We start from the raw sequence: 12,138 nt of genomic DNA on the forward strand, positions 1-12,138 counted from the left end.
TCGAATTTTTGCATCAGTCTTCAAACAAACGTCATAAATACTTTCAATACTGCATAGCATTTCAGAAATAGTCATGCTGTGAACTGTACACATGTCCCATTCATCTTGCAAAGAAGCAACGAGTTACCTTAATTACTTGATTTTCTAGAGTAGCAGGTTAAATTCTGTACACTTTGTTTATTTAAGGTTTGAGTCATCCCAAGGAGCAACATCCCAACCTGGGCACTCCAAGTGATTTCCTCTCATCCTCTGGGTTCCTTTTAAAATCAGGTATGCTAGGGGGTCTATCTGTACATTAATGCTGTGGATTTCAAAACTAATGTTTCACCTAAATAACTTTAAACTGATACAGTTCAAGAAACGTCTCTCTTTGGGTAAGCTGGAAACTGCCCCAAGTATTTGTGCCTATAAACTAAGTCTTGTGGTGAAGTTCCAAAAACATCACTAGGTTTTAATCAAACTCATAAGTAATTTGCTTTCACAATATGTGTGTGTGTATCTATATTTCTGAGATGTAAAATTTGCATTGTGCAGAAAATAGCTAAAGACAGAACTATCACAAAACAGATTTAAAAACAACATGCAAGCTCAAAGATAAATGCTTTTATACTTCAAAAATGTCATGTTTCTGGTTTGATTTTTTTGTTTCAATTGACTTGTGATCTTTAGCAAAATCTTGACAATGTTTGTTCTCCAGTTAGCCTACTGAGTGAGAGTTGGCATTTTGTGTCATGGTTTTATTTACATGTTTCACTTTTTGAACTTTCTGTCACTGAAGTTGCAATGGGGAGATTGAAAGATCCATTGATGTGTTATAAAATTGGTATCAATCGGGCCTTATTTGTAGGAAGCAGGTACCGTTTGTCTCATTTCATCTAGTCAGGTGGTTTTTCAAACCAGCAACAGTGAGTCTAATGAAAGGACCGTTGTGCCCCCATGACTTAGGAACACGTGCTGGGGTTGTCGTGTTTGTAGCACACTATTAAACAACTCCAAAATAGTTAATAGATTATCACTTGATTATTAGTGCACTTTGTAGACAATAGGCTGCTTTTTTTTTTTGAAGGTTGAGTTTACTCCGATAGATATATTCATTCTTAATTGTGTTAATTATTTGTTACTGAAAAGTTGTTTAAAAGAAAATGTCTTTCAGTCATGTATAACTATCTTTATCTAGATCCCGAGTAATTTTTTCAAATGTGTATAAAGCTTGAGACATTCCAAATGATGTGCACAAACAAGCCTTAAATATCGATGCAAGAATGAGAAAGCTGTATTTGCGCTCTTTCTACAAGGCTAATTTATAGGCTTTCAACAATAGAAGACATATAAAAATAAATCAGTCTTTTATTGATTGTAACCTTGGTACAGGAAACTTTCGTTTAACCGGAGGTTAAATGTCCGGAAAGCTCTATCTACTGGCAAAATTCAGGAGCCGTTTCCTATACGTTTTTTTACTTCTCGTTGCTTTTTTTTCCAGTCAGGCTCTGCAAGGTCTAGCTGAAGCTGTTGCTTAGCTACAGAGACGCTTTTAAGCTGCGGCCGACTGTTTTGAAGCTGTTGCTAAGCAACAGGGTTTGTTGATTCACACGGAGCTCAAAAGCTCCGTATGTTTTAACATTAGCACTGGTTTCTACGGCAGTTTTGATGGTACGGCACCAGCTCGGTCCCGTCAGTGCCGGATACCAGAAAGTTTCCTGTATTGTGTTCAGTTTCTGTCGTGCATTTTTATTTAAAGAACTTGCGTTTGACTGTAAGGCAATTAATCCATTGAGCAATTTAAGTTTGTTGTATGTGTGAAGTACCAGTAAGTTTTTGAGGAATATAGATGCAAGTGAATTGATGGTAGTTTGCATGAATTACAGAAGCACCCTTCGAAATGTGGTAACATTTTATCCCAATTCCTACTTCTCTAATTGGCAGACGTGTTTGAATGTTTTGTGCTCGTGGAGAGGGATCATGGTGTTGAGGAACAGAATTGTTTTTCTACTTCTGGTACCCCAGTGTCAACACCACATGCACTCAAACCAGGTACATCATGGACTACATGCAGAATAAAAAGTAGATGCTACCAGGAAAGGGCAGGGAAATTACGTCAGAGTAGATGGCTTCAGTTGAAGGGTCAACACAGGCAACAGCACACCCAGCCCAGTCGACCCTGCAAAGTCCTCCTCACCAACATCTGGGGACTTGTACCAAAACTGGGAGAGCTGTCCCACAGCCTAGTCAAGCAACAGGCTGATAGTCATACTCACACAATCATACCTTTCAGCCAGTGTCCCAAACGCTTCCATCACTATCCCAGGGTATGTCCTGTCCCACCGGCAGGACAGACCCACCAGAAGTGGCGGCACAGTGGTATACAGTCGGGAAGGAGTGGCCCTGGGCGTCCTCAACATTGACTCCAGACCCCATGAAGTCTCATGGCTTCAGGTCCAGCATGGGCAAGGAAACCTCCTGCTGATTACCACCTACCGCCCTCCCTCAGCTGACGAATCGGTACTCCGCAATGTTGAACACCACTTGGAAGAAGCACTGAGAGTAGCAAGGGCACAGAATGTACTCTGGGTGGGGGACTTCAATGTCCATCACCAAGAGTGGCTCGGTAGCACCACTACTGACTGAGCTGGCCGAGCCCTGAAGGACATAGCTGCCAGTCTGCGACAGGTGAGGAGAGAAACAACATGAGGGAAAAACCTACTTAATCTCGTCCTCACCAATCTACCTGTCGCAGAGGCATCTGTCCATGACAGTATTGGTAGCAGTGACCACCACACAGTCATTGTGGAGACGAAGTCCCGTCTTCACACTGAGGACACCCTCCATCGTGTTTGGCACTACCACCATGCCAAATGGGATAGATTCAGAACAGATCTAGCAGCTCAAAACTGGGCATCCATGAGGCACTGTGGGCCATCAGCAGCAGCAGAATTGTATTCCACCACAATCTGTAACTTCATGGCCCAGCATATTCTTCACTCTACCATTACCATCAAGCCAGGGGACCAACCCTGGTTCAATAAGGAGTGTAGAAGAGCATGCCAGGAGCAGCACCAGGTGTACCTAAAAATGAGGTGCCAACCTGGGGAAGCTGCAACACAGGACTACGTGCATGCTAAAAAACAGAAGCTGCATGCTATAGACAGGGCTAAGCGATCCCACAATCAACAGATCAGATCAAAGCTCTGCAGTCTTGCCACATTCAGTCGTGAATGGTGGTGGACCATTAAACAACTAACAGCTAACTCCATGAATATCGCCATCCTCGATGATGGTGGAGCCCAGCACGTGAGTGCAAAAGACAAGGCTGAAGCGATTGCATCCATCTTCAGCCAGAAGTGCCGAATGGATGATCCACATTGGCCTCCTCCTGAGGTCCCCACCATCACAGCAGCCAGTCTTCAGCCAATTGAATTCACTCCACGTCATATCACGTAACGGCTGAGCGCACTGGATACAGCAAAGACTATGGGCCCCAACAGCATTCCGGCTGTCGTGCTGAAGACTTGTGCCCCAGAACTAGCCGCGCCTCTAGCCAAGCTGTTCCAGTACAGCTACAGCACTGGCATCTATCCGACAATGTGGAAAACTGCCCAGGTATGTCCTGTTCACAAAAATCAGGACAAATGCAATCCGGCCAATTACCGGTCTACTCACAATCATCAGGAAAATGATGGAAGGTGTCATCGACAGTGCTATCAAGCGGCATTTACTCACCAATAACCTGCACACTGATGCTCATTTGAGTTCGCCAAGACCACTCTGCTCCCGACCTCATTATAGCCTTGGTCCAAACATGGACAAAGGAGCTGAATTCCAGAGGTGAGGTGAGAGTGACTGCCCTTGACATTAAGGCAGCATTTGACCAAGTGTGGCATCAAGGAACCCTAGTAAAACAAATCAATGGGAATCGAGGGCGGGGGTTGGGGGGCAACTCTCCACTGGCTGGAGTCAAACCTAGCACAAAGGAAGATGGTTGTGGTGGTTGAAGGTCAATCATCACAGCCCCAGGACATCGCTGCAGGAGTTCCTCAGGGCAGTGTCCTAGGCCCAACCATCTTCAGCTGCTTCATCAATGACCTTTCCTCCAACATAAGGTCAGAAATGGGGATGTTTGCTGCAGTGTTCAGTGCCATTCCCAACTCCTCAGATAATGAAGCAGTCCATTCCCGCATGCAACAAGACCTGGATGACACTCAGGCTTTTGCTGATAAGTGACAGGTAAAATTCGCGCCACACAAGTGCCAGGCAATGACTATCTCCAACAAGCGCGAGTCTAACCACCACCCCTTGACATTCAATGGCATTACCATCGCCGAATCCCCCACCATCAACATTCTGGGGGTCACCATTGACCAGAAACTTTACTGGACCAGCCACATAAATACTGTGGCAACAAGAGCAGATCAGAGGCCAGGTATTCTGTGGCGACTGTCTCACCTCCTGACTCTCCAAAGCCTTTCCACCACCTACAAGGCACAAGTAAGGAGTGTGATGGAATACTCTCCACTTGCCTGGATGAGTGCAGCTCCAACAACACACAAGAAGCTTGACACCATCCAGGACAAAGCAGCCTGCTTGATAGGCACCCCATCCACCACCTTAAAACATTCACTCCCTCCACCACTGGCATACCATGGCTGCAGTGTGTACCATCTACAAGATGCACTTCAGCAACTCGCCAAGGCTTCTTCGGCAGCACCTCCCAAACCCGCGACCTCTTCCACCTAGAAGGACAAGGGTAGCAGGCACATGGGAACACCACCACCTTCAGGTTCCCCTCCACGTCATACACCATCCTGACTTAGAAGTATATCGCCGAACCTTCATCGTTGCTGGGTCAGAATCCTGGAACTCCCTCCCTAACAGCACCGTGGGAGTACCTCAGCACACGGACTGCAGCTGTTCAAGGAGGTGGCTCACCACCACCTTCTCGAGGGCAATTAGGGATGGGCAATAAATGCTGGCCTTGCCAGCGTCGCCCACATCCTATAAACTAAATTTTAAAAAAAAGGCACCATTGGCCTCTGGACTGTCATTGTGATTCTGTAAAACTTCCAGCCCTCTCCTGCAACCTCAGCAAAACGGTTCCTACTGCACCTGAGCTTTTTTCATTTCCCGCATACTTATGGCTTCACTGAGTAATATTTCTGTTTTTCTGCTGAATTGTGGGCAGATTTATACTTTGGGCTGGGAATGGATTAAGATTGAAATAGCTTTGCATAAGAATCTTGGAGCCATTCGAGAAAGGAATCTTTCATTTTTCCTCTTCCCACCCCCATCCCAACCAAATTCTGGACTGGATTGAGTAAAGACCTCTGGTAAAAGGATTATGTTTAAACAACTGTACCACTGAATCTCCTTGTGTAAATATTAACTGTTTAGCCAGAATATTCAAGGCAAAAGAGTTGTATAATACTCTCAATTTTTGGATCATTGTTATTATATATTATAATATAATTCAGCTAAACTTTCTATTTTGAAAAGTTGCACAGTGGTGTAATTATTGATACACTGTCAATTTTTAATTAAACTTTCATACCAAAGACAAAAATCATAACAAATAATCAGTAAATTATCATATTTATAACTGATATAATAGTTTAGGCCCAGGTCTCTGGTGTATTATTGAAGTATGCATGCTTGACTTTTGCCTTCATATCTTAAGTAAGCTGTGCAATTGCTATAGGTGCCTTATTCTGGTGGCAACAATTGTGTACCACACTACTAAAATGAGCTCCCCCCCCCCCCCCCACCCAAAGTATGGTAAAACTGTATTTGTTAGCTATTTCTTCTTTCTCGAGCCTTTCCCCACAGTCCAACACATATGCACGTGCACAATAAAGCTCCACTGTTCTGACCAATGGAATCGTGAAAATAGGTGACTGAAATAATATTATGGAAAATAAACTGTATATAAGGTTGACTATTGCATTTCAAGATCGGTTAATTGCAGTCTTCATCCTAGGTACCATTTTATGTTTAGGCGGTGATCACATATATTCTTGTCCCACTTTTCATAACTGTCCTCGGAAAGACACAGATCTTTGGTTTTGTTTTAGGACTGTAACTTAAGGCAATTGTTTTGAAAAATGTAATATTTAAACCGTATTCAGTTTGCAGATCTTAAACTTTGCTTTTTCTAACAATGGCAGCAATTTGACATTGGGTATTCCAGATGGCCTTTACTTTGGAAAAAGTTAGTAATTATTCAGACAGCACTATCTCGGAATAATATAGTATCAGCATGATCCCCGTTGATGCTGACAACAAAATCATTCTGCTTTGCATCCTTTGGATTAAATAGCACAGGAAATCCTGGAACTGTCTTGTCAAAGTTCTCCATGGCAATTTTGTAGTACCCTTTGGAATTGCAGCTTATTACAGAGGCAAATTGTTGACTGAGTTTGATTTCTTCAGGAATATATGAGGTTCTCTTTTGGCAAGTCTCTCCTGTACCTTCCTGTTCTGCTGACAGAAAAATTGCAATCTCGTAGTAGGGAGGCATTTTTCCTTGAATCAGTGGATAAAGAGGGCTGTATTGATTGATGGTGTGGTAGAACATAAGTGGAAAGACAAGGTATGGACACTCGTTTGAGTTCAAGTGGTCGATGCGGAAGTCAATGTTTGTCTGATGAAGGTGTTGGTTTTTGTACTCTCGATATAGAATGGCAGTTACTTTAACACGTGTTAATGGACTTTGCCATATGTTGGCTACTCTAAACATCAGGCATGGTTCCCCTTCATGATGTCCCACAGTAGCAAAGTAGCTGAATTTAATTGCAGTCGCTCTAAGCTTTGGTCTGGCAATTTTTGCCACAAAGGCACCTGTAAAAATAAACTGTTATAAGTAAACTTACTGGAAGAATCATTTTCAGTACTAGATATTAGCATATATTAGTGTTAAAGGACATTAAACATCATGACTCCAATATTCTATGCTCCATCCTTCTATAAACATTCTAATGAATGTCCCATGACATAGTCGCAATATAAAGTAACTGCGCTACCAACCAATAACTTTCAAACTATTTAAAATGAGGGTAGGATATATAAGGTACTGTAAAGCATTTTTTTTTCATTGTTTAAAGCTGATATATACTATTTTATTATAAGCCCTCAAATGTCCTTGTTGCATATTCACAATTCTTTAAAATGGTTTGGTAGCTGCAGACAATTCAGTTATTCAGACTGCCCCAAAATCTACCAAGCTAATACAATAAAATTCAGGGAAGTATTTCCCTTGAACAACAATTACCTGTAATTAAAGCTTCCACCATAAGTCCTAGCAACATTTGGACAGCGAGGAGAGCAATGGCGGCTGGGCAGTCACCATCAGGGTACATGGTTCCATAACCAATTGTAAGCTGAGTTTCCAGTGAGAACGAGAAGGCTGCTGTGAAGCTGTCGATATATTTCACACAGATAGTATGGTTTTCTGGAGGATTGTTATGATCTAGAACATCTAAATCACCATTTGTATATGCCAATAAATACCAAAAGCAAGCAAAGAAGAGCCAGTGAGCAACAAAAGCTCCTGAGAAAGTCAGTAACATCCAGCGCCATCTCATTTCCACTAAGAGCGACCAGATATCTTTTAGGTATACGATGCTTTTTCCGGGGAGGGCCTCTATCTTGAGGTTGCTGTGCCCATCCTTAGTGACAATTCTTCTGTACCGTGGGGCTATAAGTGGCGCAGTGTCCTTTTCGTCACTATCGTTGAAAACGATGCCCATTATTTGCTCCCCTGTTGGGTTAGCTGTCGAACATATTGTCAGAATGTTAGTGTTTGCAACCAGTGGAGGCTTAATTCTCTCCTCATTATCTATATTTGTCTTTTTTTTAGCAATTAACTCCATGTTTGTGTTGTGGATTTGCAGGATTACTTATTTACCTATTAACTGATTGATTAACCTTTAGTCTTTTACTATTAAGCAAGCGACTCCATCTTAAAAGGTAGATCTCATGCTCTCTCTCTGTTCCTAATTAAAGCATCGGAGAAGTTTCTGTCTTCCACGTTGGATATTTTGATGGGGCAGAGACTTGCATCTCCTTGGAAGTCTCATTGTAATCTTTTAAGAAACAGTGCATGTGTAAGAAAGGAAGTTAATTTTTAGCAAACTAGTTAATTTTCTACAATGGCATTTTGATGTGTTTGGGAAGGTACACATCAATATTGTAGTTGTCAGGTGTTCAGATTTAGAGTGTAATTTTTCAATTTTTTACTGATCCTTTTTGTATACATCGGTTTGACACTAAGTCTCTGGAGTTTCAAACGCACAGTGGAGAGGTGCAACAGTAATTCAATGTAAGACATAGATGGTATGTCACGATTTAAGTGAACTGTGACAAATTAAAATATACGTACAGCCTAGTTTGCAGCTTGGGTTGCACCCTCCTTAATTCATCTAGTCAGAATCTGATTTAGTATTCATGGGAGTATTTTAATCTGGTGGAAAAGTAATAAACATGTTCACTTCGCAAAGCATTTTTTTTACAGTTCACTTCCAATGAGTAGGATAAGAACCTGACTGGTGACCATTCCTTAACCTGCTAGTCTTGGTTTTTATTCACTAAAGTAGCCACGATGGTCAAACTTGTTATTTGCTTTGTGGTTTAAGGCCAGATTAATGGTTAATTTCAGAATTACATTTTCCCTATTGACTTAGTTGGTAAAAAAATTAGTTTCCCGTATTCTGTTTTAAAAATCAGCGATGTTTCTTGGGTCTCTAATAATTCAGTTGTGATTTTCATGTCAAGTTTAGTGATCCGGTTAAAATGCAGGTAGTAGTTTAGAGGGCTTCATATGGCTCAAATTAGAGAAAAGCTACAAGCACAGATGAACTTTTTAATGCTAGTTAAAGAACTCCACAGACAGCTCTGAGGTAGTCTCTGATCCAGAATTGAATCGCGAATTTATGTGGATTACCTGCAATTACACTGCGCTGTAAGAGATTGGCAAGACTTGGTGTGAATCTTTTAGTTAATATTGAGTTTTTCTTTCCTTCAATTTGGAGAAGTGCATGGAAAATCCTTTTTGGATTAGGTTCCTGATAATATTGCAAGGCTTTTAGGTTAGCATAATAAAAATTGACATTTGATTTTTGCTTCTTCAAAAAAGATCATATTGGAGAAAAATGGTACATTTGCAATTATGTTTGTTAGCAACTTTTCATATAGTGTAAAATTATGACTTGAGTCATTTGTGCATAAAATGTTCATTCTATTGAAGTATGTTGAATACAAACAAAGTTCAATTGTTTTCCTAAACTAGATTTCCAAGTTTACTTTGAACTGCAGGATTCTTGCTTTGAACAGTGATGCACATACAATTCATGTGGCCACTTAATACATTAAGTGCAGTTTTAGCTGAGTAGCTACAATTTTGTTTTGATTTCCTAGTCAAATGTGTTCTATTGAAAACTGCATGTCAGCTAGTGTAATATGTAAGTGAATCAAATTGACTTTAACGGTATCATTATATTAACCAATTAAAGTTAGTAAATGCTGTAAATTGATTAATCTTGCTGAGATTTTGAATGGGTGAAAGATGACAATTTCAAAATTACAAACTGTCAACTTTTTCTACACTAAATTACGAGTAGAATTTTGTTTTAAAAGTTACTTAAAATGGTACTTGGAATGTTAAACAAAATAAAAACTATGAAATGCTATTAATCTAGCTTTAAATATGAATTCTTGATTCTTAAAATTTGCATTTATAAAGTTAATAAATTGCATGAAATAATTTTTAAACTGAAGCTTTAAAGCCTCACAAAAAAATGAATTATTTTATAAACATGGTATCTTAAAGTTAGTCATGTGTGCATACACGCAAATGATTACGTCTGTTAGGTCGTGCCATGCAGTCTTAGGAAATGAGTTATACTTCAATAAATAACATTTTATAGTATCAGGCACTTACCAGAATATGGACGTTTTACAGGTTTCTTCTTGCCGTGTGTAAATTTGGGTTGCTGCTTTGCGGATGAGTACGAATATGTTTATTGCAGTGGACACTGAAGATAAGGCTGTGTGTACACTCTTGTGGTAATCTTTATTATAGAATTACACGGGTTAGTAATGTGGGTATGTACAATATGATCTGTTGCTTCCTTTTAGGACTAATAATATTGGTCAGTTTGCCTACAGGTGGCCAATTAAAAGGCCTCAAATAGAGAGACTTGTCAGGTTCTATTTATGATGTTAGGTGGCTCACATATGTTTATTGGAGAATTACTTCAAACTTTCATCCCCCCCACCACCACCACCCCTGCCAAGAGATGCAGTATCCTGATTACTTTTGGTAAAATATGCTCCCATCAGAGATCTTTTCCGGCTTTTGTTAGGATTTATTATAATACCCTCGGCTCATTAAATAGCATTTGGGTATGTGGAATGTATCCGCATGACTTCAGTTAAAGAAAAATGCTTGATACAATTTAATGGGTTGTGGCGTACAGCTTCTCACACAAGGCACTTAACAAAGGGACACTGTCAAACTTCATTCTCCCTCCCTTCCTTGTTATTGAACCATGCCTCCTGACTGCAATTGTGAAGCAATATTGATAGCTGTTGAGAAATTGGAAGCCTGTATTGCTCTGTTCTACTAGTTGGAATGGATGTATTGTATAAGTGGTCAGCAAACGGAGGGAAAAGAATGTAAATGCAAGAAATAAGCTACATGTATATGGGTATCTATATAACCATTGTTAAATCAAACAGTTAAAAATTCAAACTCGAGTGTAGAATATTGTATAGTTTACAATAGTCAGTTGTACTACTCTCAACTATTAAATTGGATCTAATCTCAGTTGAGATTGGACCAGAGTTACAGCAATGATCTTAACAAAGTTACCTTGTCTGGTCATAATTTCCCATGGGCTATGTCACTGGAGATGGGCTAGTCATCTTCATGCCTGTATGTACTATTATGACAGGAAGGCTGTGCAGTTGGTTTTGTTCTAGGTTTGTGAAAACTTTGACGCTGTATTGGTGCTTTAGCTGTGGGGAACTGGAGCTTCTGAAGCACTATATGATGGTAAAAGTGAAGTTTCAGGTGCAAGATAACAGATGGTAGCTGCTCACTTAATAATGGAAAATCCTATTGAGGCGCAACATAGCGGAATGGTAGAAAAGGCGACATTCACACACGGAGTGTGTGGTATATTTACTGAATTTAACATACAGTACAAAGAAAGACTTGGATTTACATAGCGCCTTTCACTGCCTCCAAACGCACTAAAGTGCTTTACAGCCAATAAATTACTTTTGAAGTGTAATCACTATTCTAATGTAAGAACTACGGTAGCCAATTTGTGCATAGCAAGCTCCCAGAAACAGCAATGAAATAAATGACTAGATAATTTTTTTTATACATGTAGAGAGAAAAGAGCAATGCTCCTAAGCCTGTGAGTCTGACTACTTTTATCTCATGTTGGCTTCTTGAAGCTTACCTGCTACTGATATTAGGCTGCCTGGTCAATAGTTACCTAGTTTATTCCTTGCCCATACAGGAGTGCTACATTGGCAACTTTCCAGTCCTCTGGCACAACTTCCATATCCAAGGATGCCAAATTGTGAGCAGAACCTCTGCTATTTCCTCTCTGACTTCCTTCAACATTTCAGGATTCATGCCATCAGGGTCTGGTGCCTTTTCCATTTTGAGTTCCACCAACTTTTGATGTACTACTTCTTTATCTATATTTATATTTATCCTATCTAATTGCTCTCATTCCCATTATCACATTCTTCTGTGAAAACTGAGGCACCTAACTCCTTTAGTATTGTACAGTGATGGTATTATTTGAAATATGGTACTAATGAAGGAGTCACAGGACCTTGTTGGCTGTTCAAAAGCTATACAAAGTTGAGAAGTTGTTAGATTAGCAAGGACATGGTTCAGCCTTGTACGTAGCCTGTACTTGTGGCAGTAACCTTAATTGGTTGTGTAGGACACATTGGGTAGATTGTAACTTACTGGAAAACTGGCATTATCTGCCGTTAGAGAGACACTGCTGATTTTTTTCCATTGAAGTCAGTGGAAAGGAAAATCCGGCAGGGATATAACGGGTAGCTGATCTGCAACACCGAGTTTACCGCCCAGTGGTGGAAATTAAAATCTACCCCATGGACTTG

The 12,138-nt window shown here is 40.4% G+C and overlaps 2 protein-coding genes across 7 annotated transcripts in view; one reads left to right on the top strand and one right to left on the bottom strand.

Moving 5' to 3' along the window:
* The window catches only part of gigyf2 (GRB10 interacting GYF protein 2), a 156,738-nt gene that overhangs the window by 43,285 nt on the left and 101,315 nt on the right, over positions 1 to 12,138 (top strand). For all 6 annotated transcript variants that reach the window (XR_015078714.1, XM_085990566.1, XM_085990565.1 and 3 more), the window contains one exon: positions 187 to 270. Coding sequence is in view for 4 of the 6 variants with exons in the window: in XM_085990566.1 (XP_085846692.1) it covers positions 187 to 270 (84 nt within the window). In the remaining 2 variants the exon portion in view is untranslated. The remainder of the gene's footprint in view (positions 1 to 186; positions 271 to 12,138) is intronic.
* kcnj13 (potassium inwardly rectifying channel subfamily J member 13) lies at positions 6,039 to 7,736 on the bottom strand. Its single transcript, XM_085990569.1, has 2 exons — positions 7,259 to 7,736; positions 6,039 to 6,828 (listed from the first exon to the last, which is right to left on the bottom strand). The coding sequence occupies exons 1-2, from the start codon at positions 7,734 to 7,736 to the stop codon at positions 6,212 to 6,214; spliced, it is 1,095 nt and encodes a 364-aa protein (XP_085846695.1). The 3' UTR covers positions 6,039 to 6,211.

Source organism: Somniosus microcephalus, chromosome 6, assembly GCF_052327205.1.
Source record: "Somniosus microcephalus isolate GS21.2 chromosome 6, FLI_Smic_1.0, whole genome shotgun sequence".
NCBI classification, from domain to species: domain Eukaryota; kingdom Metazoa; phylum Chordata; class Chondrichthyes; order Squaliformes; family Somniosidae; genus Somniosus; species Somniosus microcephalus.